Source organism: Lynx rufus, unplaced genomic scaffold, assembly GCF_022079265.1.
Source record: "Lynx rufus isolate CCGP_SWC_20201006 ecotype Redwood Valley unplaced genomic scaffold, mLynRuf1.p SCAF_11, whole genome shotgun sequence".
Taxonomy (NCBI): domain Eukaryota; kingdom Metazoa; phylum Chordata; class Mammalia; order Carnivora; family Felidae; genus Lynx; species Lynx rufus.
The window spans coordinates 10,935,820-10,962,782 of record NW_025814825.1 but is presented as its reverse complement, the minus strand read 5'-3'; the positions used below and the strand labels follow the sequence as shown (position 1 = coordinate 10,962,782).

General features: G+C 38.0%; 1 protein-coding gene across 1 annotated transcript in view; it reads left to right on the top strand.

The window, feature by feature from the left end:
* The window catches only part of SLC25A16 (solute carrier family 25 member 16), a 50,724-nt gene extending 27,432 nt beyond the window's left edge, over positions 1-23,292 (top strand). Inside the window, exons 5-9 of the mRNA XM_047072860.1 lie at positions 10,167-10,288; positions 10,644-10,710; positions 14,251-14,413; positions 18,423-18,491; positions 21,340-23,292. Of these exons, the coding sequence (XP_046928816.1) occupies positions 10,167-10,288; positions 10,644-10,710; positions 14,251-14,413; positions 18,423-18,491; positions 21,340-21,445 (527 nt within the window). The 3' untranslated portion in view covers positions 21,446-23,292. The remainder of the gene's footprint in view (positions 1-10,166; positions 10,289-10,643; positions 10,711-14,250; positions 14,414-18,422; positions 18,492-21,339) is intronic.
* The last annotated feature ends 3,671 nt before the right edge of the window (positions 23,293-26,963 follow it).

Sequence of the window (26,963 nt, the reverse complement as noted above, 5' to 3'; positions counted from 1 at the left end):
TCTTGCATTGGGTAGCATCCCATCTAGTAAGTAGAAAGGAGCTCTGAGGAGGTGTACAAAATGGAAGGCTTCTACAGGCAGAAGGGGAAAGGGATAAAGAAATAGTGGGCACATTCCTGGAGAAGGTTGAAACTGCAGTTAGGTTAAGTATTAAGACCTGGTTTGGTGACATGGACTTAGCACAAGTGGCTCCATTTTGGGCCTTCTTTTTTGTTTCTAAATCTGCTATTTCCTTAAAAAATTTTTTCTTAATGTTTATTTATCTTTAAGAGAGAGTGCAAACAGAGGAAGGGCAGAGAGACAGGGAGACACAGAATTCAAAGCAGGCTCCAGGCTCTGAGCTGTCAGCACAGAGCCCAATGCAGGGCTTGAACCCACAGATTGGGAGATCATGACCTGAGCCAAAGTCAGCCACCTAGGTGCCCTATAAATCTGTTATTTCTTTTTAACATTTGTTAACAGATTTGTTTTTCTTTAGGAAGATTTGATTGATTGTTCAAATTTAAAAGAACTATACCATATAAAAGTATGGTAAAATAAACTGGCTAAAAAAAAATTGTGAAACTAGATAATGAGTTTAGCCTTCCAATAATCATTGGCATCATTTTTTGCCAATGATTATGTACAATTAGGTTATGCCAGTTCCTGTGTGACTCATAGTCTTGCAACTTTTAGGCTGATGCCTTGTTTACCTTTTACAGATTTCTGAATATACGCATTTTTTTACCAAATCATCATTTTGCCACTTTGTTAATTCACAGTTATTTTATGTTAAGCCACCCAAAGCCAGTAAGAATACAACTAAAAGATTTGGAACATTGTGAGAAGGAAAGAAGAAATAAATGGAGTCACAGAGCAAATTGGAGAGGCAAGACCAAAGTGATACCAATTAGGGAAGAGGAAAAAAAAGTTGTAAAAATTAATAGAAGTGGTAAAAATAAAATGGATACTGATGAATTGGGAAAATCTTAGCAAAATCTGATGTTTAGCCAGGTTGTGTTATGTCAGCACAATCAAGCCTTAAAATGGTCAGCCCTTTGATTCTCTTCTTTGTTAAAACTTCTTAATATGAAATATACCAATAAAGATGGAACTAGTTTATAGAGAATCTCTCCTAATTTTATTTTCTAAAAATTTCCCTTGCAAAATCTTTATCACAAGCTGTAAAAAAAATTAAGCCAACTTGCAAAAACATATAGTTTTATAAATATCTGGATAATAAGGTATTTGTTGTGACTTTAATGTTACTGCCAAACCTTGTCTCAGGAACATCACCTTTGTACTATATTAATTTAGATGCAGCTTAAAAGACACCATTTAGGAAAGTCACTGCCTTGCCAGGCCTAGGTGGCTGACTTGAATAGCGATAGGTAACATATAAATATGTTACACAGTTTGAAAATGAATGGCTTGAAACAAATAGCACAGATAAAGAAAGAGCTCACAAATCAAACTGCTACAGTGGGGAATTGACAGTTCTAATCACTGGACTGGTGGAATTTCTGAATAAAAAGTTAAGTATAGAAATTACTAAGCAAATGTTTAACAAGAAAACAAAATTACAAGAAGCAACATATGTCATGATGTGAGTCAGAAAACTTTGTTTCAAATCCTACTCTGTGATACAGAAACTATATGAATTTTGTCAAGTTACTTAACTACTTTGAACCTCAATTTTTTCATTTGCAAAGCAGTAATAATAATATCCATCTTCTACCTGGTAGGATTGTTGGTGGTGTTTGGCATGTGAGGATTAGAGGTGGTATTTATAGAGAGCCTGGTATGGTGTGCTTGGCACATAGTGGCTAGTTTTTATTGCTATGGGCAAACTAAAGAAAGGAAGGTTTAAAATATCACTTATAGGGGCGCCTGGGTGGCGCAGTTGGTTAAGCGTCCGACTTCAGCCAGGTCACGATCTCGTGGTCCGTGAGTTCGAGCCCCGCGTCAGGCTCTGGGCTGATGGCTCAGAGCCTGGAGCCTGTTTCAGATTCTGTGTCTCCCTCTCTCTCTGCCCCTCCCCCGTTCATGCTCTGTCTCTCTCTGTCCCAAAAATAAATAAACGTTGAAAAAAAAAAAATTTCTTTAAAAAAATAAAAAATAAAAAAAATAAAATATCACTTATAGCTAAACTACAGATATGGTAATCATAAATCAGCCTTTCTTGGGGCACCTGGGTAACTAGGTCTGTTAAGTGTCTCTAGATTTCTGCTCAGGTCACGATCTCAGGGTTTATGGGTTTGAGCCTTGTGTCCGAGCTGTCAGTGTGGAGCCTGCTTGGGATCCTCTCTCTCCCACTTTCCCTTTTGCTCTGCCTCTCCCCTGCTTGTGCACACTCTAACTCTCTCTCAAAATAAATAAATAAGCATCCTTTCTTAATAAAAACCCTTGAGAAAGTCGGGATAGAAGGAACATACTTAATGGAAAGAGCCCAAACGTCCATTAATGGATGAATGGATAAAGAAGATGTAGTATTTATATACAATGGAGTATTACTCGGCAATCAAAAAGAATGAAATCTTGCCATTTGCAACTACATGGATGGAACTGGAGGGTATTATGCTAAGTGAAATTAGTCAGAGAAAGACAAAAATCATATGACTTCACTCATATGAGGACTTTAAGAGACAAAACAGATGAACATAAGGGAAGGAAAACAAAAAAATATATAAAAACAGGGAGGGGGACAAAACAAAAGAGACTCATTAGTATGGAAAACAAACTGAGGGTTGCTGGAGGGGTTATGGGAAGGGGGATGGGATAAGTGGGTAAGGGGCATCAAGGAATCTACTGAAATCATTGCTTCACTATATACTAACTAATTTGGATGTAAATTTTAAAACATAAAAAATAAAGTTTAAAAATAAATTTAAAAAAAAGAAGGAACATACTTAAACATCATAAAAGCCATTTATGAAAAGCCCACAGCTAATATCATCCTCAATGGGGAAAAACTGAGAGCTTTCCCCCTGAGATCAGGAACACGACAGGGATGTCCACTCTCACTGCTGTTGTTTAACATAGTGTTGGAAGTGCTAGCATCAGCAGTCAGACAACAAAAGGAAATCAAAAGCACCAAAATTGGCAAAGATGAAGTCAAGCTTTCACTTTTGGCAGATGACATGATATTATACATGGAAAACCTGATAGATTCCACCAAAAGTCTGCTAGAACTGATACATGAATTCAGCAAAGTCACAGGATACAAAATTAATGTACAGAAATCAGTTGCATTCTTATACACTAATAATGAAGCAACAGAAAGACAAATAAAGAAACTGATCCCATTCACAATTGCACCAAGAATCATAAAATACCTGGGAATAAACCTAACCAAAGATGTAAAAGATCTGTATGCTGAAAACTATAGAACGCTTATGAAGGAAATTGAAGAAGATACAAAGAAATGGAAAAACATTCCGTGCTCATGGATTGGAAGAATAAATATTGTTAATGTCAATACTACCCAAAGCAATCTACACATTCAATGCAATCCCAATCAAAATTGCACCAGCATTCTTCTCGACGCTAAAACAAGCAATCCTAAAATTTGTATGGAACCACAAAAGACCCTGAATAGCCAAAGTAATTTTGAAGAAAACCAAAGTGGGAGGCATCACAATCCCAGACTTTAGCCTCTATTACAAAGCTGTAATCACCAAGACAGCATGGTATTGGCACAAAAACAGACACACAGACCAATGGAATAGAATAGAGACTCCAGAATTGGACCCACAAAAGTATGGCCAACTCATCTTTGACAAAGCAGGAAAGAATATCCAATGGAAAAAAGACAGTCTCTTTAACAAATGGTGCTGGGAGAACTGGACAGCAACATGCAGAAGAATGAAACTAGACCACTTTCTTTCACCATTCACAAAAATAAACTCAAAATGGATAAAGGACCTGAATATGAGACTGGAAACCATCAAAACCCTAGAGGAGAAAGCAGGAAAAAACCTCTTTGACCTCAGCCGCAGCAATTTCTTACTTGACACATCTCCAAAGGCAAGGGAATTAAAAGAAAAAATGAACTATTGGGACCTCATGAAGATAAAAAGCTTCTGCACAGCAAAGGAAACAATCAACAAAACTAAAAGGCAACCAACGGAATGGGAAAAGACATTTGCAAATGACCTATCGGACAAAGGGCTAGTATCCAAAATCCATAAAGAACTCACCAAACTCCACACCCGAAACACAAATAATCCAGTGAAAAAATGGGCAGAAGACATGAATAGACGCTTCTTTAAAGAAGACATCCAGATGGCCAACAGGCACATGAAACGATGCTCAACGTCACTCCTCATCAGGGAAATACAAATCAAAACCACACTGAGATATCACCTCATGCCAGTCAGAGTGGCTAAAATGAACAAATCAGGAGACTATAGGTGCTGGAGAGGATGTGGAGAAATGAGAACCCTCCTGCACTGTTGGTGGGAATGCAAACTGGTGCAGCTGCTCTGGAAAACAGTGTGGAGGTTCCTCAAAAAATTAAAAATAGATTCACCCTATGACCCAGCAGTAGCACTGCTAGGAATTTACCCAAGGGATATAGGAGTGCTGATGCATGGGGGCACTTGTACTCCAATGTTTATAGCAGCACTTTCAACAATAGCCAAATTATGGAAAGAGCCTAAATGTCCATCAACTGATGAACAGATAAAGAAATTGTGGTTTATATACACGATGTAATACTACTTGGCAATGAGAAAGAATGAAATATGGCTTTATGTAGCAACGTGGATGGAACTGGAGAGTGTTATGCTAAGTGAAATAAGTCATACAGAGAAAGACATATGTTTTCACTCTTATGTGGATCCTGAGAAACGTAACAGAAGACCATGGGGGAGCGGAAGGGGGAAAAAAAGTTACAGAGAGGGAAGGAGGCAAACCATAAGAGACTCTTGAAAACTGAGAATAGGGGCGCCTGGGTGGCGCAGTCGGTTGGGCGTCCGACTTCAGCCAGGTCACGATCTCGCGGTCCGGGAGTTCGAGCCCCGCGTCGGGCTCTGGGCTGATGGCTCAGAGCCTGGAGCCTGTTTCCGATTCTGTGTCTCCCTCTCTCTCTGACCCTCCCCCGTTCATGCTCTGTCTCTCTCTGTCCCAAAAATAAATAAACGTTGAAAAAAAAAATTAAAAAAAAAAAGAAAACTGAGAATAAACTGAGGGTTGATGGGGGGGTGAGAGGGAGGGGAAAGTGGGTGATGGGCATTGAGGAGGACACCTGTTGGGAGGAGCATTGGGTGTTGTATGGAAACCAATTTGACAATAAATTTCATATTAAAAAAATAATAAATAAATAAATAAACTTTAAAAAAATAGATCAGCCTGGGGCACCTGGGTGGCTTAGTCAGTTAAGCGTCCGACTTTGGCTCAGGTCATGATCTCACAGTTTGTGGGTTCAGACCCCACCTTGGGCTCTGTGCTGACAGATCAGAGCTTGGAGCCTGCTTCATATTCTGTGTCTCCCTCTCTCTCTGCCCCTTCCCCACTCATGCTCTCTCACTCTCAAAATAAATAACCATTAAAAAAAATTAAAAAAAATAGATCAACCTTTCTTGTTTGAGTCTAACCTGTTCAGACCATCATTAGGCTAATCTTGATCCAAAATACTGCTTGTGTTTAAATTAAATTCCAGAGGCACCTGGGTGGCTCCATTGGTTGAGTGTCTTTCTCTTGATTTTGGCTCGGGTCATGATCCCAGAGTTGTGGGATCAAGCCTCTTGTTGGGTTCTGAGCTGAGCATGAAGCCTACTTAAGATTCTCTCTCTCTGCCCCTCTCCCTGCTCGCTCGCGTACTCTCTCTCTCTCAAATTATAAATTAAATTCCATTACTTCACATATTATTCAAATTGACTTTCCCTTCATTGTCTAAAGGAATTTAATTTTTGTCATTCTCAAGAGAGAACTAAGGGTTGCGTGTGTTTGCATTGAAATATTACCTGTATATTAGCTGTGTAGGTTTTTAGCTCAGGTAATGTTTTAATCATCTAGGTAGAAATGCTATGAAAGTTACCTAGATAATAACGTAAGAACACTCTTTTCCAACTCCTGTATAAGGATGGCAAACTGATGTAGATTTTTTTTTAGAGAGCAGTGGAAGCTTTGAAAGTTAGTATAGATTTAGGTGTGCGCTGATAAAAAATGGATGCAAAATTACAGTAGCATTTGCTAAGTAAATGGGGTAAGATATATAGGTCTATTAAATAATATTAAACAGATACTAAAAAATAATTTAAAACTAGAAAGTTAAATTAGGGTGGGACGCCTGGGTGGCTCAGTCAGTTGGGCAACCGACTGCAGTTCAGCTCATGATCTTGTGGTCTGTGGGTTCGAGCCCTGTGTCTGGCTCTGTGCTAACAGCTCAGAGCCTGGAGCCTGCTTCAGATTCTGTGTCTCCCTCTCTCTCTCTTCTCCTCCCCCCTTATGTTCTATCAAAAACAAATAAACATTAAAAAAAATTTTAAGTTAAATTAGGGCAAGAAAATGGAAATTAAATAAAATCACTTTTACATTGTTGGCTAATCTGAGTCAAAGTTGTGGCATAAAAGTTTTATTTTTATTTGTTAAGACTAATAAAAAGATGAACTTATCGGGGCGCCTGGGTGGCGCAGTCGGTTAAGCGTCCGACTTCAGCCAGGTCACGATCTCGCGGTCCAGGAGTTCGAGCCCCGCGTCAGGCTCTGGGCTGATGGCTCAGAGCCTGGAGCCTGTTTCCGATTCTGTGTCTCCCTCTCTCTCTGCCCCTCCCCCATTCATGCTCTGTCTCTCTCTGTCCCAAAAATAAATAAACGTTGAAAAAAAAAAATTTAAAAAAAAAAAAAAAAGATGAACTTATCTTATTTAAAAGGTAGTATTAAAAGCCTGGGCGTGCCTGGCTGGCTCAGTTGGTGGAATGTATGACCCTTGATCTCAGAATTGTTAAGCTTGAGCCCCAAATTGGGTGTAGAGATTACTTAAAAATAAAATCTTAAAAAAAAAAAAAAAAAGCCTATGTAGGAAAAGGAAGTCATGACAATACCTTGCACTCTCCCTTCCCAACCTGGGCCCAGAATGGCTCTGCAAAGAGGGATGGTGAAAATAAGGCTGTTCTGCTGACTACAAGGTAGTGACCAGAGAACACACCTTACCATCCACAAGTACATCCATGGAGTAGTCTTCAGGAAGCATGTGCCTCATGTACTCATAGAGATCCAGAAATTTTCCCTGAAGGAAATGGGAACTCCAGATGTACACATTGACATTAGGCCCAACAAAACTGTCTGGGCCAAAAGAATAAGGAATGTCCCTCACACTGTATTCAAGTGAGGTTGTTCAGAAGCTGTAATGAGGATGAAGATTCATCAAAGAAGCTATAGGTGTTGGTTACCTATGTAACAAGCAGGTAACCACTTTCAAAAATCTGTCACCACTTTTAAAAAATCTATCCAAACAAAAATGTGGATGAGAACTGACAACTGAGTGTCAAATAAAGTCATAAAACCTCAAGGAAAAAAAAAAGAGATAAAAAGTCAAATGAGAAAGAAGGCAAAATAACACAGAATGCTTTTTGTCCATGAAATGTTGGGGAAATTATCCAATAATTGAATATTCTGATTGTCTAATAATTATCTAATACTCTGAGAAGTCAGGAAAATAGGACTTTTATTCCAATGACTGACATTATAAATTGAAACAATCTTTCTGGAAGACAATTTTTCTGTTAAAAGCCTTACTCTTTTACACCTGAAACCAATTTTACCGTATGTTAACTAGTAGAATTTGGGAAAAAAAAAAAAAAAAAAAGCCTTACTCTTTGACCTAATAATTCTAATTTAGGAATTTATCCATAATGGAAAGGATAAGGATGCACAAAAATATTTAGTTACAAAATCATTTACCAAAACCTTGTTCACTATTACAATATCATATAACAAATAATGGAGCATATATCAAATTAGGTTAGACAACGTAAATGTCTAAGAGGATTGTTTTAATAAATTTTGATACACCCAGGTGATGTTTTTCTCACATGGGAAGATGTTCATAATATAACATACAGTAGAAAAATTGACTACAAAATAGAATTACATATTAAAATTATTTTTTAAATTTACTTTTTTTATTTTTTAGTAATCTCTACACCCAAAGTGGGACTTAAACTCATGACCTGAAGATCAAGAGTCAAATGCTCTCCTGAATGAGCCAGCCAGCTATCCCAGAATTATACTATTATCATAATATATATGTGGGCGTGTGTTTACATGTGTAAATGCACATGTATAAGGGTTTGGGATATTATATATGTAGGTGGTTATTACTGGTGGATGAATATGTATATGTTTAATTTTTATTATCTATTTTTAAAAATTTTTCTACATTGAACATACATTTCTTTGGTATTTTACAAAAATAGAAGATTCTTACAAAATCAAAAATAAACTATTGAGAGTACATCAAAATAAAAAGCTTTTGGGGGCACCTAGCTGGCACAGTCCATAGAGCCTGTGACTCTTGATCTTGGGATTGTGAGTTTGAGCTCCATGTTGGGTGTGGAGATCACTTAAAAATAAAATTAAAAACAAAAAATAAAAAGCTTCTGCACAGTAAAGGAAACTATCAACAAAACTAAGACAACCTACTGAATGGGAGAAGATATTTGCAAATGATATATCCAATAAAGGGTTAGTATCCAAAATACATAAAGAACCGATACAACTCAACACAAAAAACACACCAAATAATCTAATTAAAAAATGGACAGAAGACATGAACAGACATTTCTTGGAAGAAGACATACAGATGGCCAATGGACACATGAAAAGATGCTCAACATCATTCATCATCAGGGAAATGCTAATCAAAACCACAATGAGATATCACCTCACATTTGTCAGAATGGCTAAAATAAAAAACTCAAGAGTGGCACCTGGGTGGCTCAGTCACTGGTTAAGAGTTCAACTCTTGGGGCGCCTGGGTGGCTCAGTCGGTTAAGCATCTGACTTCGGCTCAGGTCATGATCATGGTTCGTGAGTTCAAGCCCTGCATCAGGCTCTCTGCTCTCAGTGCAGAGTCTGGAGCCTGCTTTGGATTCTGTATCTCCTTCTCTCTCTGCCCCTTCCCCACTCATGCTTTGTCTTTCTTCCTCTCTCAAAAATAAACAAATATTAAAAAAAAAAGTTCAACTCTTGACTTCGGCAGGTAATGATCTCATGGTTCGTGGGTTCTTGAATTCAAGCCCCACATCAGGCTGTACGCTGACAGTGCAGAGCCTGCTTGGGATTCTATCTCCCTTTCTCTCTGCCCCTCCCTGACACGTGCACACATTCTCTTTCTATTGCTCTCTCTCAAAAACAAACAAACAAACAAAAACAATATTGGCAGGGATGTGGAGAAAAAGGAACCCTTATGCACTGTTGATGGGAATGAAAACTGGTGCAGCCACTGTTGCAGACCTCATGGAGGTTCCTGATAAAATTAAAAATAGAAATATGATCCAGTAATTCCACTATTGCATATTTACCCTAACAATACAAAGACATTAATTTGAAAGGACGATGCACCCCTACGTTTATTACAGCATTATTTACAATAGCCAACTTAGGGGAGCAGCCCAAGTGTCCATCAATAGATGAATGGATAAAGAAGACGATAACACACACACACACACACACACAACCTTGGTTTGTAAGCATAATTCCTTCTGGAAACATGCTTATAATCCAAAGTACTTGTGTATCTCTCTCTTTCAAAATAAATAAAAAATAAACTTAAAAAAATTCCTTTGATAGGTAAACATCTCTTCATTTTAGGATTAGAGATAATACATAAAAAGTCAAATATCTTGCCTAGTGCTAGGAGATAGTTTTTCCTTTCTGGTATCTTTCCTGGAAATAGACAAGAAATAGAATTAAAAAAAAATACTCATCATACACCTGCACTGCACTGTTTTGGTGTTAATAATATAACTTCACAGTGGGAAGAATTTCGAAAGAGTTTACAAACTGACCCTTTGCTTGCAAGGTTGTTTTTCAACTGATAATATTATGATTTAATTCTATAAGTAATATCACTTTCGATTGCATTGGGTTTTCATCATAAGTATATTTTGAGAGCACTACTAATGATCGGAAAGAGATATATATTTTCTATTACATTTTTAAGTTTCTCCTTTTTTTTTTCAGGTATGACAGCAGTTATCTGTACTTACCCACTTGATATGGTTAGAGTACGCCTAGCATTCCAGGTGAAAGGGGAACACACTTATACAGGAATTATTCATGCATTCAAAACAATTTATGCAAAGGTATTTCACATTTACTTTTCTTGTTTATATTGTCTTTTTTTTTTTTTTTAATAATGTGAGTTTTATGCCCAACATGGGGCTTGAACTCATGACTCGAAGACCAAGAGTCACAAGGTCTACTGACTGAGCCAATCAGGTGCCCTTATAATGTGTCCTTATATATTTAGAAAAATATTTTGAAAGTTATATAAGCTATTTTATTTATAGTTATTGATGTTAATAATGATTGTGACACATTTGTGTTTCAAGTTGGGTCCCAGAATAATTTTTTCGTTGTAATGTATGCTTTTGCTTTTTGATGTTTATCATAATAAACACAATGTAATCTCACTTCTACTTTTTCTTCATTCAAAAGGAAGGTGGTTTCCTTGGATTTTACAGAGGCCTGATGCCCACTATATTAGGAATGGCTCCATATGCAGGTATTTTCAAATTTGGCAGAATCTTGATCTTTCATTTTTTTCTAAGAATGATTTTTAAATTGTAGCATTTTGTATTTAAGCCCCAATTCCTTCAGAAATTATTTCTTTCCTCCCTAAGGATAAGCATTTGACCCAGCACCATAATCCCTCCTTTCCCCAGTGATCTACAGTGCTACTGCTTTTTTTTTTTTTTTACAGTGCTACTTCTAAAAATAAGAATAAAGTGCAGTTTTATGCACTCTTTATATTTGGTAGGACAAGTCCCTTTACCTTATGCTTTTTTTTTCCCCAGGAATGTAGGAACTATAGATATTCTGTTTCCTGCACATTTTAAAATCCATTTTGAAGTTGCACAAAAACACTTGTTGGGATTTTGAATGAAATTTTATACAGTTCCGGGACATTTTTGTTAGATATATTTATAGATACCATGTAAGCTGTGTTGTGTCTTTTAGAAAATTACATTTTTAGTTTATTACTTGATTTGATTTTATGATTTTATAGCTAGACATTATCCTACTTGTTGGTATCATAGCCAGCCACTGTGTTACTTGCAGATGTTTTGGGTTTCCTATGTGGGCAATCGTATCCTGTCCACATGGTGTCTTTTTCTTATTTACATTCTAATCCTTATTTCCTTATTTATTTATGTTTATCTTCACTTACTGTACTATGCTAAGGACCTACAGTGCAGCAGTGAATAGAAATGATGATAGTAGGCATTTTGGCTCATTAATTATTTTAAAGGGACTGTTTGTAATACTTCTTCATTTAGTTTAATGTTCATTTATGATGTTAAGGAAGTTTTGCTAAGAATTTTTATCTGATTTGGTGTTGAATTTTATCAGACACCCTCGCCTGCATTTATGGAGGTAATCATATAGCTTTCTCCTTTAATATGTTATTATGATAAATGATATTAATAGATGTTCTAAGATCAAGTCAAATTGGCTATGACATAATGACTTTTTTATATCCTGTTGGATTAAGTTTGCTAATTGTCTTTAGAAGTTATACATCTAGGGGCACCTGGGTGGCTCAGTTGGTTAAGCATCTGACTTCGGCTCAGATCATGATCTCCCTGTTCATGAGTTCCAGCTTTGGCCTAAGTGCTGACAGCTTGGAACCTGGAGCCTGCTTCGGATTCTGTGTCTCCCTTTCTCTGCCCCTCCCCTGCTGGCACGTTGTTTCTCTCTCTCTCAAAAATAAACATTAAAAAAAAAGGAGAAGTGTGGTTTGGGTATCAAGGTTATATAAGTCTCATAAATGAGTTGTAGAGTATTTCTTCATCTTCCATCTCTATAAGATGATTAGAATTATCTGTTTCTTGAAAGTTTTCTTTGTGGGTGATTTTTTTTTTCAACGTTTATTTATTTTTGGGACAGAGAGAGACAGAGCATGAACGGGGGAGGGGCAGAGAGAGAGGGAGACACAGAATCGGAAACAGGCTCCAGGCTCTGAGCCATCAGCCCAGAGCCTGACGCGGGGCTCGAACTCCCAGACCGCGAGATCGTGACCTGGCTGAAGTCGGACGCTTAACCGACTGCGCCACCCAGGCGCCCCTGTGGGTGATTTTTTTAATACTGGTTTAACTTCTTAAATGGTTGTAGGACCATTCAGATTTTTTATCTTCTGTGAACCATTTTTGGTAATTCATGCCTTTCTTTACCATTTTGAATTTGACCTTTTTGGATTAATTTTCAATTTTTTAGCAAAAGATTTCCCTTATTTCTTCGTATCATTTTGACATCTACTCTATTGCCATGCTCCTTTTTTCACTTTTTTTTTTTTTGATCAGTTATTTGATTTTGCAAAGAATCAATTTTGGCTTGTGTTTTTCTCTAGTCTACCTTTATTTTACCTTTCATTGATTCTTGTTCATTTCTTAATCATCTCCTTCTTCGTAATGTTTATTCTTCAGTTGGATGCTTACCTGTTTCATTTTCAACCTTTGGGTTTTTTTATTCCTAATGTGGGCTTCCTACCCACCCCCCCCCCCCCGCCCCGCCATCATGCTTCAGCTGCATCCCATGAGTTTATTATTTTATTGTTTGTTCTTAAAATTTGGAAATTTTGAAATGTATACAAAAGTAGACAATAGTATAATGAGCCACCATGCACCTATGACCTATCTTCAAAAGTGATCAACTCAGGACCAATCTTGTTTCATCTGTGCCCTTAAATACTCCCTCCACTCTCATTCCAAATTGTTTTGTTTTTTTTTTTAATTTTTTTTTTAACGTTTATTTATTTTTGGGACAGAGAGAGACAGAGCATGAACGGGGGAGGGGCAGAGAGAGAGGGAGACACAGAATCTGAACCAGGCTCCAGGCTCTGAGCCATCAGCCCAGAGCCCGACGGGGGCTCGAACTCACGGACCGCGAGATTGTGACCTGAGTTGAAGTTGGACGGTTAACCGACTGAGCCACCCAGGTGCCCCTCATTCCAAATTGTTTTAAAGTAACTCCCCAGTATCTCAGTATTCAGCTCTCTATGCTTTTTAGTTTTTTTATTTTATTTTTTAAATGTTTTATTTATTTTTGAGAGAGAGACAGAGCACGAGTGGGGAAGGGGCAGAGAGAGAGGGAGAAACAGAATCTGAAGCAGGCTCCAGGCTGTCCGCCCAGAGCCGGATGTGGTGCTCGAATCCACTAACTGAGATCATGACCTGAGCCAAAGTGGGACACCTAACTAATTGAGCCACCCAGGTGCCTCTCTATGCTTTTTTTTTTTTTTTAATTTTTTTTTTTCAACGTTTATTTATTTTTGGGACAGAGAGAGACAGAGCACGAACGGGGGAGGGGCAGAGAGAGAGGGAGACACAGAATCGGAAACAGGCTCCAGGCTCTGAGCCATCAGCCCAGAGCCTGACGCGGGGCTCGAACTCCCAGACCGCGAGATCGTGACCTGGCTGAAGTCGGACGCTTAACCGACTGCGCCACCCAGGCGCCCCTTTAATGTAAGACTTTAATGGGTCTATTATGCAATCATAAATGTTCAGCAAGCACTAAGTACATATTATTGATAATTTAATATTTACTAGATTTCATGTGTTTTGTGATTCAATATGAACATTTATCTCATGGTTACCACTCTTCCTTGGAGACAAAATTAGGCACTGGGTTAAAATAACAATTTTTTGTCACTTCTGAATGTTTTGTTTGTATCTTATCACCATCATTGTTATTGTGAATTTAAGTTGTAGTATTTACTTGTAATTATTAATCATGAATTTAACTTTTACTGATGTGAAACCTTGGAAAACTACTTAATCCTATTAATATATAAGTTGGCATTTATACCCAACTACTGCCTTTATTCAGTAAATTGAAGTATAAGTGTATGAAAACCATAGCGATAATTGTTATAGGTATCTTGTTATCTTTAGGTTACTTATAAACATTAATTAAGCCTTTTTCTTTCAGAAATCAGGAAATGTATAGTTTGTTCTTTGAGTTAATTGGTTATTATAAAGAATGGTATCTTTTCATGGTTCATGTAATCTTAAGCATCATGGTGAATTTATGTTTTGTTTTTCAGGTGTTTCATTTTTTACTTTTGGTACCTTAAAGAGTGTTGGGCTTTCCCATGCCCCTGCCCTTCTTGGCAGACCTTCATCAGACAATCCTAATGTCTTAGTTTTGAAAACCCACATAAACTTACTTTGTGGTGGTGTTGCTGGAGCAATAGCACAAACAATATCGTAAGTTTCTTCATTAACTAAATCCAATCAAATTGCAGTTTTTCAATCTTGATTTTCAGCATTATTCATTTTATTTTTTATTATATATATATATTTACCACTTTGCAGATCTTTTTCTTTTTTAACTTTATTTTTTATTTATTTATTTTTGTTTTGTTTTTGTTTTTTTTTTAATTTTTTTAACGTTCATCTATTTTTGAGATAGAGAGAGACAGAGCATGAACAGGGGAGGGGCAGAGAGAGAGGGAGACACAGAATCAGAAGCAGGCTCCAGGCTCTGAGCCATCAGCCCAGGGCCCGACGCGGGGCTCGAACCCATGCACCGCGAGATCGTGACCTGAGCTGAAGTCGGCCGCTTAACCGACTGAGCCACCCAGGCGCCCCTATTTTTTATTTTTTAAAATTTACATCCAAATTAGTTAGCATATAGTGAAGCAATGATTTCAGGAGTAGATTTTTAATGCCCCTTACCCATTTAGCCCATCCCTGCTCCCTCTCATGTATATATATATATTTAATGTTTATTTATTTTTGTGAGAGAGAGAGAGAAGAGAGAGAGGGAGAGAGAGAGAGGGAGAGAGGGAACGAGTGGGGGAGGGGTAGAGAGAGAAAATGACAGAAGATCCAAAGTGGGCTCTGGGCTGTCAGCAGAGAGCCTGATGCAGTTCGAACTCATGAACCCTGAGATCATGACCTGAGCCGAAGTCAGATACCCAACTGACTGAGCGACCCAGTCACTTCTCTTGCATTAAATCTTGAAGACCTTTGCGTCAGACAATGTACTAGGTTTTGGGACATTTGCTGAATATAGATAAAGGGATTGCTGTATTGTAATTGAAAAAAGTAGCTTCAAAGGATTTCCCTAGTCCAAGAGAGATTGTGTAGATGAGATAAAAAGAGGCTGGAACACTAAGAAGCAGGAATTTTTCAGGAAGAAGAAGAAAAGCTTTCTGTGACTGAGGAGTATCCTGAAAAACAGGATGTAGTATTGTCACAAAGACGAAAAAGAGTATCCAATGGAAAAGAAAAATCAAAGTAATATAAGTACTGAAAAGTAAGGTGTTCATTGGATTTTACAGTCAAGGATTACTTGTGTGAAAGCAGATTCCGTATACTTGTGTGTGGAAGCAGATCATACTAGGTTGAAGGTAAAGAAAAAAAGGTGGTGGTTTACTTTTGGCAGTCTGGCTGTGGAACCTTGCGCATTTGTAGAAACATGATCACCTCTAGTTATTTTGATTCTCTTCTTGCTCCTACCTTTTTCTTTACTACTACTCACTTCCAATCTAGATCCTTAAAATCTTTTCTTTCTCATTTCTTTTCTTAAACTGTATTCTATACCCATTGACTCTTACCAGATCCAAAGACTCCCTCTTAGTTCTTTTGCTTCCTTCCAATTGTTCTAGTTCCTTCGTTTTTGTAAATTTTTTTTAATGTTTATTTTTGAGAGAGAAACAGAGTGCGAGTGGGGGAGGGGCAGAGAGCTAGGGAGACACAGAATCTGAAGCCGACTGCAGGCTCTGAGCTGTCAGCACAGAGCTGGACGCAGGGCTTGAACTCACAGACCGCGAGATCATGACCTGAGCCCAAGTTGGACACTCAACCGACTGAGCCACCCAAGGCGCCCCTAGTTCCTTCAGTTTTGTAACAGTACCTCTCCTTGGCCATCTGCCTTCCCAACCCACCCACCCCCACCTTTTCAAGTATCTTACTGATTCATATCTTCCTCTTTCTTCCTATCCATGCTGATATTTTAAGGCGCAGCCTGGCTTTAGTCCTATGCTCTTCCCATAAATGTGTAGAATAGCTCATCTATCTTTATGGTTTCAGTGGTCACCTCTGCACAGATAACAAATTTTATTTAATTCTCCATTACTTCCTCTCCATTACTTCTGTATAGCAAGCTCTTAGATATTTCTGCTTGGACTTCTGCCATCAGTGCAAACTCCATAGTTCAGATATTAATTCCTTTTTTCCTCTTGGTGACAATCCTCAGCTCCCAGCTTTCTTATTTGTTATTGATAACCATTAATCTTCTAGCCCTAATAATACCTTGAAACCATTTTTCACATTGTACGTATCCAAATACTATGTCTTACTGTTTGTTGCTGTAGAACATTGCCTAGAATGATATTTTCTTTCTTTCCCATTGTTCTTTCCTGTATTCTAATCCTTGTACCTTGTCTTCTTACATTCTCTCCCTTCTACTAACCAATTCCTTCTACTCACATATGTCTTTTCCGGCTTGGAAACTGAATCCTTCAGACTGAGGTTTTTGTTCCCTTGATTCCCATAAAATTTCTTCTTCTCACTACCCCATTAAAAAATAATTCCTGGAGATGCTATTGAAATGCATACAGAACTTCAATTATTGGTAATGCTATTTCTTAAGCTGTTTGGTTAAAAAAACATGTTTTTTAATTATTAAAAAAATTTTTTTTACTGAGAGGCAGAGAGAGAGCACAAATGGGGGAGGGGCAGAGAGAGAAGGAGACAGAATCCTAAGCAGGCTCCAGGCTCCGAGTTGTCAGCACAGAGCCCGACACAGGGCTCGAACTCACAAACCATGAGATCCTGACCTGAGCCGAAGTTGGACACTCAACTGACTGAGCCCCCCAGGAGCCCCACATGTTTTTTTAATTATAACATTTCATTATGAATATAAATATAGGCAGCTCTTCCTGCCCACGGGTCCTGTCCCCATGCTTTGATAAAATCACCTTTTTGCACACACACACACAAAATATATATATATGTGTGTGTGTGTGTGTGTGTGTGTGTATATATATATATAATTATACAAATATATCATTATTTTTGTCATATATCACTTAAGTATATATTAGGTACCATGGAGATCTTTGAATAGGAAAGTAAAAAGCAGCTTTGTGACACTTGAGAATGTAAGATTCAATTTTCTTAATGTTGGGATAACAATACCTATTTCATGCAATTATGAAGATGGAATGAGATAAATTACATAAATTGTTTAACTACATTGACAAGTAGTCAATATTAGCAAAATAAAAGTAATTTAAAAAAATCACCTGGGGTCCCACTCTTAAGAGAGATTCCTTTTGTATATTTCATTTCAGGCATTTTAATTTAATTTAATTTAATTTAATTTAATTTAATTTAATTTAATTTTAGTTAAGTGTACCTAATTTGAGAGAGAAACAGAGCATGAGCAGGGGAGGGGCAGAGAGAGAGAATCCCAAGCAGGCCCCACACTGTCAGCACAGAGCCCAATGTGGGGCTCAGGCTCACGAACTGTGAGATCATGACCTGAACTGAAACCAAGAATTGGACTCTCAACCAACTGAGACACCCAGGTGCCCCTCGGGCAAATTTTTTTTTAACAGAATTTTCTCTGTTCTCTAAATGCAGTATCTGTATTGTTAATTTTTGCCTTTAAGGAAAATTTTTTGTTGGTCTACTGTATACAAGGGGGCTTACTGAATATTTTTAGAGTAGTGGTTCTTAACTAGAGGTGATTTTGCCTCCAGTGGACATTTATTAATATCTGGAGACAATTTTGGCTGTCACAGCTGGGGTTATGCTATTGGCATGGAGTGGGTAGAGGCCAGGGATGTGCTTAAACATCCTACATTGAATAGGATAGATCCTCACAATTAAGAATTATCTAACCTAAAATGTCAATAGTGCCAAAGTTGAGAAACCCTGTCCTAGGGTTCCAACAATGAAAAATACCCAGTTCGTTTCTTCAGAAAGTGGCACTGAATTTGGCCTTGAGGAATGAACTCTATATTGTGGTGATGAGAGAGAATCATCTAACCCAATAGAACCACATAAACAAAGGCAAGACCTCTTTATTGCTGTTTGATTGTATTCATGTGCTTATGTCCTGACTCCTAAATTAGACAAAACAATAAAGGTATAAGAACACATTATTTCCTAGGGAAATAACATGTAGGACTTTGTATTCAATAATTGTTGAGTAGAATGCTAGAAATCATTTTTGTATCCTTCTGCCTTTTTCTTCTTTTAGCTACCCGTTTGATGTAACTCGTCGGCGAATGCAATTAGGAACTGTTCTTCCAGAATTTGAAAAGTGCCTGTAAGTTTTCCATTTGTCATTGTTCATTTTCTTTAGGAAATGTAATGTTTAAAGTAGGTATAGAGATAGGACTGTGGTCTTACCAGTAGTTCAGATCTTCCATAGTATCCTTTGGTAAATTTACAAACTTTCAATCTAGTCCCAATCCATATATATATATTATCACTTCAATATATATATATATATATATATATATATATATATATATATATATATAGAATATATATAGGTGTATATATATATATATATTTAATGTTTATTCATTCTTTTTAAATTTTTTTTAACATTTATTTATTTTTGAGACAGAGAGAGACAGAGCATGAACGGGGGAGGGGCAGAGAGAGAGGGAGACACAGAATCCGAAGCAGGCTCCAGGCTCCGAGCCATCAGCCCAGAGCCGGACGCGGGGCTTGAACTCACGGACCGTGAGATCGTGACCTGAGCCGAAGTCGGATGCTTAACCAACTGAGTCACCCAGGCGCCCCAATATTTATTCATTTTTGAAAGACAGAGAGACAGAGCACAAGCAGGGGTGGGGCAGAGAGAGAGGGGGACACAGAATTCGAAGCAGGCTCCAGGCTCCAAGCTGTCAGCACAGAGCCTGACACGGGGCTTGAACTCACGAACCGTGTGATAATGACCTGAGCTGAAGTCCAACGCTTACCTGACTGAACTACCCAGGCACCCCAAGTCCCAATCCCTATTAAAAATTTCACTTTAGGGGCACCTGGCTGGCTCAGTTGGAAGAGTGTGCAACTCTTGATCTTGAGGTTCTGAATTTGAGCCTCATGTTGGGTGTAAAGATTATTTAAAAGTTTGTTAAAAATTCACATTAGGGGCACCTGGGTGGCTCAGTTGGTCAAGTGTCAGACTCTTGATTTTGGCTCAGGTCATGATTTCATGGTTTGGGAGACTGAGCTCTGAGTCAGACTCTGCGCTGACAGCTCTGAGCCCACTTGGGATTCTCTCTCTCCCTCTGTCTCTGTCCCACCCTCACTCACTTGCACATGTGCTCGTGCGCATTCTTTCTCATTCTCTCTCAAAAAAAAAAAAAAATTTAAAAAATCACTTTAGAGCAGCTTGGTTAAATAGAAATATAATGTGAGCCACTTCTATAATTTAAACTTTTCTGGTAGCCACATTAAAAAAAAGTATAAAAAAACAGATGACTGTTTTAAAATATTTTAATTTAGGGGCATCCGGCTGGCTCATTGTGAGGAGTATGCAACTCTTGATTTTGGGGTTGTGAGTCCGAGCCCCATGTTGGGTGTAGAGATTACTTAAATAAATAAACTTAAAAAAAAGTTAAATATTTTAATTTAACCTAATATGTCAAAAATATTATCACTTCAACATCTCAAGACTTTGCATCCTTTTTTTAATACTAAGTGTTTGAGGGGCACCTGGGTGGCTCAGTCAGTTAAGCCCAGACTTTGGCTCAAGTCATGACCTCACAGTTCATGGGTTCGAGCCCCACATCCGGCTCCGTGCTGACAGCTCAGAGCCTGGAGGCTGCTTCAGATTCTGTGTCTCCTTCTTTCTCGCTGCCCCTTCTTGGCTCGCTCTCTCTCTCTCTCTCTCTCTCTCTCAAAAACAAATAAACATTTAAAAACATTAAAAAAATAAAGAAACTAAGTGTTTGAAATCCAGGGTGTATTTAATACTGATAGCACATTTCAATTTGGACTTGCCACATTTTTTTTTTTTTTAATTTTTTTTTTCAACGTTTTTATTTATTTTTGGGACAGAGAGAGACAGAGCATGAACGGGGGAGGGGCAGAGAGAGAGGGAGACACAGAATGGGAAACAGGCTCCAGGCTCTGAGCCATCAGCCCAGAGCCCGACGCGGGGCTCGAACTCACGGACCGCGAGATCGTGACCTGGCTGAAGTCGGACGCTTAACCGACTGCGCCACCCAGGCGCCCCTGGACTTGCCACATTTTAAGTGCTCACTAACCATGTATGCCTAGTGGCTACCATCATTACCCAGCACAGCTCTAGAGTTTTCTATAATCTGTAGAGATTTAGAATCATTCTGTTTTCTGGGTGGTGTGTTGTTCCTCAGGGGAAGAGCAGAACATTTGCTCAGGACTTTGAATTGCCTTTGAATTGCCTAAAAGGTTTTTTGAAGATTTTAGTCCAGATTGCCTATCAAAAGAGAAAGGCAAAAGCCAAAATGTTGGTTTGAAAGGAAGGAACACTGAAACTAGAAAGTCTTTATTGCCTATATCTGATAGTCCTTTAACCATTAGTTCTATAACCATCTGCTAGTTGTAGTATAAAACTTGAGTTGAAATGGAAGCTTGATGGGCAACTGAGCATACATCCCTCAAAAAGAATACATAAATATTTCAAATATTTTTATGATATAGTGTTGCCAGTAAATTTTACATAGTCCAAACAAAGTAAATTGTATTAATGAGCCAGCAATTCTGTGTATAATGCTTGTACTTGTTTGGAATGAATTGCTGTTTTATGGTGCATTTTCACCTTGTTTTAACACTTGCTTTCCAAAAGCTATTCAAGATGACATTTTGGCTTTTTTATTTTTAAATGTTTATTTATTTTTGAAGGAAAGGGAAAGAGGGTGTGTGGGAGGGGCTGAGAGGGAGACAGAAGATCTGGTGAGTAGAGGAGGGGCAGAGAGAGAAGGAGAGAGAATCCCAAGCAGCTCCTCACTGTCAGCACAGGGAGCTATGTGGGGATCTTAGTCACGAACCTGTGAGATCATAACTTGAGCTAAAGTCAGATGTTCAACTGACTGAGCCACCCAGGTGCCCTTGACATTTTGACTTCTTTTAAAAATGCTATTATGGATCCTGAAAATATCTCATCAGTGGGCATAAAGGTGTCATCATTTAACTATTGTCTTTCAGTACCATGTGGGAGACTATGAAGTACGTCTATGGACACCATGGAATTCGAAGAGGATTATATCGTGGCTTATCTCTTAATTACATTCGCTGTATTCCCTCTCAAGCAGTGGCTTTTACAACATACGAACTTATGAAGCAGTTTTTTCACCTCAACTGAAGAAAATCGTGATTTCTTTTCCTGAGTAAACTCTCACAGGGAGACATAAATGTTCTTTTAATTTTGAGGGGAACATTACTTGAAGGGGGCTATTTCCCTAGTCACAGGAACCACTGGTATTTTAGTACTTGATTTTTTTATTCATAACAAATCAAAAGTGCTTACCGTGCTTTTTGATGCCAAAAGTTATAACTGAGAACATTGAAAAAAATTCCTAAGCTGATGCTGGCTAATCAGTTAGGTTATTTGAAACTGTTTTAAAATGTTTCTTGGGAGTAGCACTAACTTAAAATGGGATTCAAGAGGTTGCCATTAGGCTTTATCATGCTTTAATTCCAAGCTTTAAGTATAATCATGATTTTCAAAGACTCTAACATTGGTTATTATTATTGTAATAAACAGGCTTGGTTATATTGCAGCAGAATGATGAGAACTGAATTTTTATGTTTATAAAATGTAGCTTAGGGGGCACCTGGCTGGCTCAGCCAGAAGAGCTGAGATTAAGACTCTTAATCTCGGAGTCATAAATTCCAACCCCATGTTAGGTGTAGAGATTACTGGGGCGGCAGGGGGGGGGGGTGGGAGGGAAGTAGTTTAGAAGCCAGCATTGAACAGTATTCTTAGTATCTCTCTTCTCATAATTCTGCTCCACTGCATAAAAGGACTGACACTTTTTCTCTTTGTTTTTAAATAAAATAAATGCTGTATTTAAAAATTAGCCTTGTAGAAGCTCAACAATAAATGAAGAATTTTCAGGTGTTGCTCAAATGTTATTACTAGGTACTATGACTGACTTAAATTTGTTTTTAAAAGTCAATATATTTCCCAAAGGCAGTAATGATAAATACTGAATATCTTTGCTCTCAAAACAGATTAGCATTATAGATTTGTTTTTGTTAGATGATTTGGTATATACTAGAAAACTTATTTAAGTGAACTGTGAAATATCTATTAATATAGATGTGAATGTCAAAGAAGTTTCTAAGGTATTTTGTCATGATACATCAACTAGTTCTTCCATGTAAAATAATTTTAGTGCAATATAAACTTAAGTAGAAACATAAAACTGATTTGATTTGCTATCCTTTATATCAAAATGGCTTAAAATATAAGAATTCCATTTATTGTGTTTAGAGTACTTTCTATCTTTTACTGTAAGCATGACAGAAGTAGAAAGGGAACAAATACAGTTCTGTCCTCAGACATAGCAATTTGTAGAATTGATGTGATTTTTTTTGATCAATGCAAACTATTTTAACTGCTCTAACTTTATAATTTTTTTTATTGAGGTAAAATTGACATATAACAATATACTAGTTTCAGGTGCACAATGTAATGATTCAATATTTGTATTTACTGCAAAACAATCACCACAATAGTCTAGTTACCATCTAATTGATGTGATTTTTAGGACATTAGAAAACTAAGTCGAAAAGTGTTACTTCTGCTTCAATTTTAATTTTGTTTGCATAAAAGATTTCTTGTCATACTTTGGTAAAAATTAGATGAACTGGTTTCATTTTCAAAGTCTTTATTTTAAAGTAAATATGTGTCTTTGTATGATTTGTAAGTGTACCCCACAGGTAGAAATACGTGTGTTCTTGAAAGTATTTTGTATATTTTCATTTCTGGGCTATACTGTAGCTAAATATTGTTATCAAGTCACAAGATAATTTAAATGTATGAAATAAATATCTCAGTTATGTTATCAATAAAAGAGGACTGCAAATATTTTTTTAAATAAAAATTTGCATTCTATGTTACAGAATTTTATTCATATTTGGACCATTATTTCTCTTTTTTAAAATTTTTTTTTTCAACGTTTATTTATTTTTGGGACAGAGAGAGACAGAGCATGAACGGGGGAGGGGCAGAGAGAGAGGGAGACACAGAATCGGAAGCAGGCTCCAGGCTCTGAGCCATCAGCCCAGAGCCCGACGCGGGGCTCGAACTCATGGACCGCGAGATCGTGACCTGGCTGAAGTCGGACGCTTAACCGACTGCGCCACCCAGGCGCCCCTATTTCTCTTTTTTAACTATTCACATTATTAAAGCACAAATGATAAACATCAATAGTTAGAATGCAAGAATATTTAAAATAATGACTATAGTTATATTTGATTTATTTCAGATTGATGACCCAAAGTGTATCTTGCCAGGTTATCTTCCACTGAAGATTGACTATTTGTTTTGATTTCCATTGTTACTCTTTTACTGCCTTTTTTGAGAATACCCCTTTGATCTATAGAATGGGACAGTGGTCTGGTCTAGGCAGTAAGTGAGGTACCACTCCTAGTTTTCAAGGGTATGGAGTTAGAATGGTTAATGGGTAGGGGCGCCCGAGTGGCTCAGTTAAGTGTCCGATTTTGGCTCAGGTCATGATCTTGAGGTTCGTGAAGTCAAGCCCCACATTGGTCTCTTTGCTGTCAGTGCAGAGCCTGGTACCTGCTTCGGATCCTCTGGCTCCCTCTCTCTCTCTGCCCCTCTCCGGCTCACGCTCTCTCTCTCAAAAATAAATAAACATTAAATAAATAAAACTTAAAAAAAAAGAAAGTTTAATGGGTATATATACTAATATCTTACACTATTCTCCCCTTGGGTATTCAACATCCATTGTGTGTCAGGCATTGTATCAGCATAATGGGGGGCTTACCTTGGGAGATCTGTTAGCTGTACTTATAGTCTGATTTGAATGTTCAGTAGCATCTAACACCAGGTATCTTTCTAATACAGTATGTACCACACTTTATGGTAATTACCTTTTTACCTGTGTCCCCTGAACTGGTTCTCTCCAAAGCAGAGCCATGCCTTCATTTCCTATAAGGAGCACAGGATGTGGCACCATAATAGGTGCTCAGTGATGTATACTGATGGGAAAAAGGAAGGCTCAGTCCCCGTTTTTGGAGACCTTATGTTCAGTAGGCAGAAATAAGGCACAATTAGACCATGGGAAGAACAATTAAGAAATTCATTTGTTTTGTTTCATAGAAATGTCTTGTTACTGGGGCGCCTGGGTTGCTCCTCCAATTAAGTATCCAGCTCTTGGTTTCGGCTCAGGTCATGATCTCACAGTTTCATGAGTCTGAGGCCCACATTGGGCTCTGTGCTGGGATTCTCGCTTTTCCCCCTGCTCATGCTGTCTCTGTCTTGAAGAAAGAAAGAAACAAAGAAAGAAAGAAAAAGAAAAAGAGAAAGGAAGGAAGGAAATGTCTTGTTGCTAATTTGAGCAAAGATGAATGGCAAATAATAAAACCTATATTATGTGAATAATGCATTGCCTTGAGGAGTTGGGCCAATGATACCTGACATACTTGGATAAGAACTGAACACTTTACACAATTCCTCACATCAATTCTTTGAAAAACAGACACCGTTAGGCCCTAGAAATTGATGACAAATAAGTCATGCATATTTCCTGAGGACCTACTATATTCCAGGTTTTGTTTTATGCGCTTTCAATGCCTTAACTCTATCTCTACAACAACTATAAGATAGGTACTATCTGATATCCCTTTTTTACACATGGAATAACGGAGGCCCAGGGAGATCAAATAACTTGCCCAAATTCACACAGTTAGTGGTGGATCTAGGATTCAAATTCAGCCAGTGAATCTACAGCCTACTCTGCTAGCCATGATGCTATACTTCAACACAGTAGTATCCTATTTAAAAACATTTTTTATGTTTATTTTTGAGAGAGAGAGAGCACAAGCGGGGGAGAGGTAGAGAGAGAAGGAGACACAGAATCTGAAGCAGGCTCCAGGCTCTGAGCTGACATGTCAGCACAGAGCCTGATGTGGGGCTCAAACCCATGAACTGGGAGATCACGACCTGAGTGGAAGTTGGATGCTTAACCGACTGAGCCACCCAGGCGCCCCAGTAATATCCTATTTAGATGACACTCTAACGTCAAATAAATTTGGAACATGTCAATAAACATAAACTAATCAATAAAATTATGATAGTTTATGGAAAATGCTTATTAAGTAAATAGGCCACATTATAGAGAATAATTGTTGGGTGTAAGGATCAGAGAACTACTTTAGAATCATCAGGGAAAAGTTTCTTTAATATGCTATACTTTAAGCTGACACATGGAGGATAAAAAGGAAATAACTATGCAGAATTGTGGGGGCAGAATGGCCTCAGGTGAAGAGAATAGCCTCAAACAGGAAACAGCTTGGCTTGCATAGGAATTGTCAAAAGTCCACTGTGAATGAAACTTTGTGAGTGAATGAGTAGCAACAAATGGGGTTGGAGAAATAGACAAAGGCCAGACCACTGAGGGCTCTAAAGGATATGGTAATAATTTTGTTTTTTATCCTAAATACAATGGGAAATGCTTGAAGGTTTTCAGCAGGGGAATAAAACTGTCTGATTATGTTTTTACAAAGATCACTCTACTTTGTCCACAAAGTTTGCAGTTAAAACAGAAATCAGAAGGGGAACCTGGGTGGCTCAGTCAGTTGAGTGTCCAACTTCGGCCCAGGTCATGATCTCATGGTTTGTGCATTTGAGTCCCACTTCGGGCTCTGTGCTGATAGCTCAGAGCCTGGAGCCTACTTCAGATTCTGTGCCTCTCTCTCTCTCCCTCTCTCTCTCTCTCTCTCTCTGCCCCTCCCCCACTCACACTCTCTCTCTCCTTCAAAAATAAACATTTAAAAAAATTAAAAAAAATAAACATTAAAAATTTTAAAAAAGAATTAAAAAGAGGACATCACTAGGGATCCTACAAATACTTTCTTTAAATTTTTTTTAACGTTTATTTATTTTTGAGACAGAGAGAGACAGCATGAACGGGGGAGGGGCAGAGAGAGAGGGAGACACAGAATCGGAAGCAGGCTCCAGGCTCTGGGCTGATGGCTCAGAAGTTGATGTGGGGCTTGAACTCATGAACTGCGAGATCGTGACCTGAGCTGAAGTCGGACACTCAACCGACTGAGCCACCCAGGCGCCCGTGGATCCTATGAATATTAAAAAGATAACAAGGCATTCCTAAATAACTCTTTGCCAAGGAATGTAACAATTTAGATGAAATGGACAGATGCCTTGAAAATCACACCATAGAAACTACCATAGGTGAAAAAAATCTTCACAGCCAATTTAAAAAATTGAATTCATCAAAAATTCTTCCAGAAGGAAACTCCAGACTCCAGGTCCCTGACTGGCTCAGTCAGTGGAGTGTGCAACTGTTGATCTTGGGTTTGTGGGTTCAAGCCCTATTCTGGGTGTAAATAACTTTAAAAAATAAAATAAAATAAAATCTTTAAAAAAGGAAAAAAAAAAAAAAAGGAACTCCAGACTCAGATGTGAATTCTAATGAACATCTGAGAAAGAAAGAATCTATAAACTTTCAGAAATTAAAAGACAAAGAACACTTCCCAACTCATGTTATGATGCCAGCATAACTTTGATATCCAAACCTGACAAAGTTGTTAT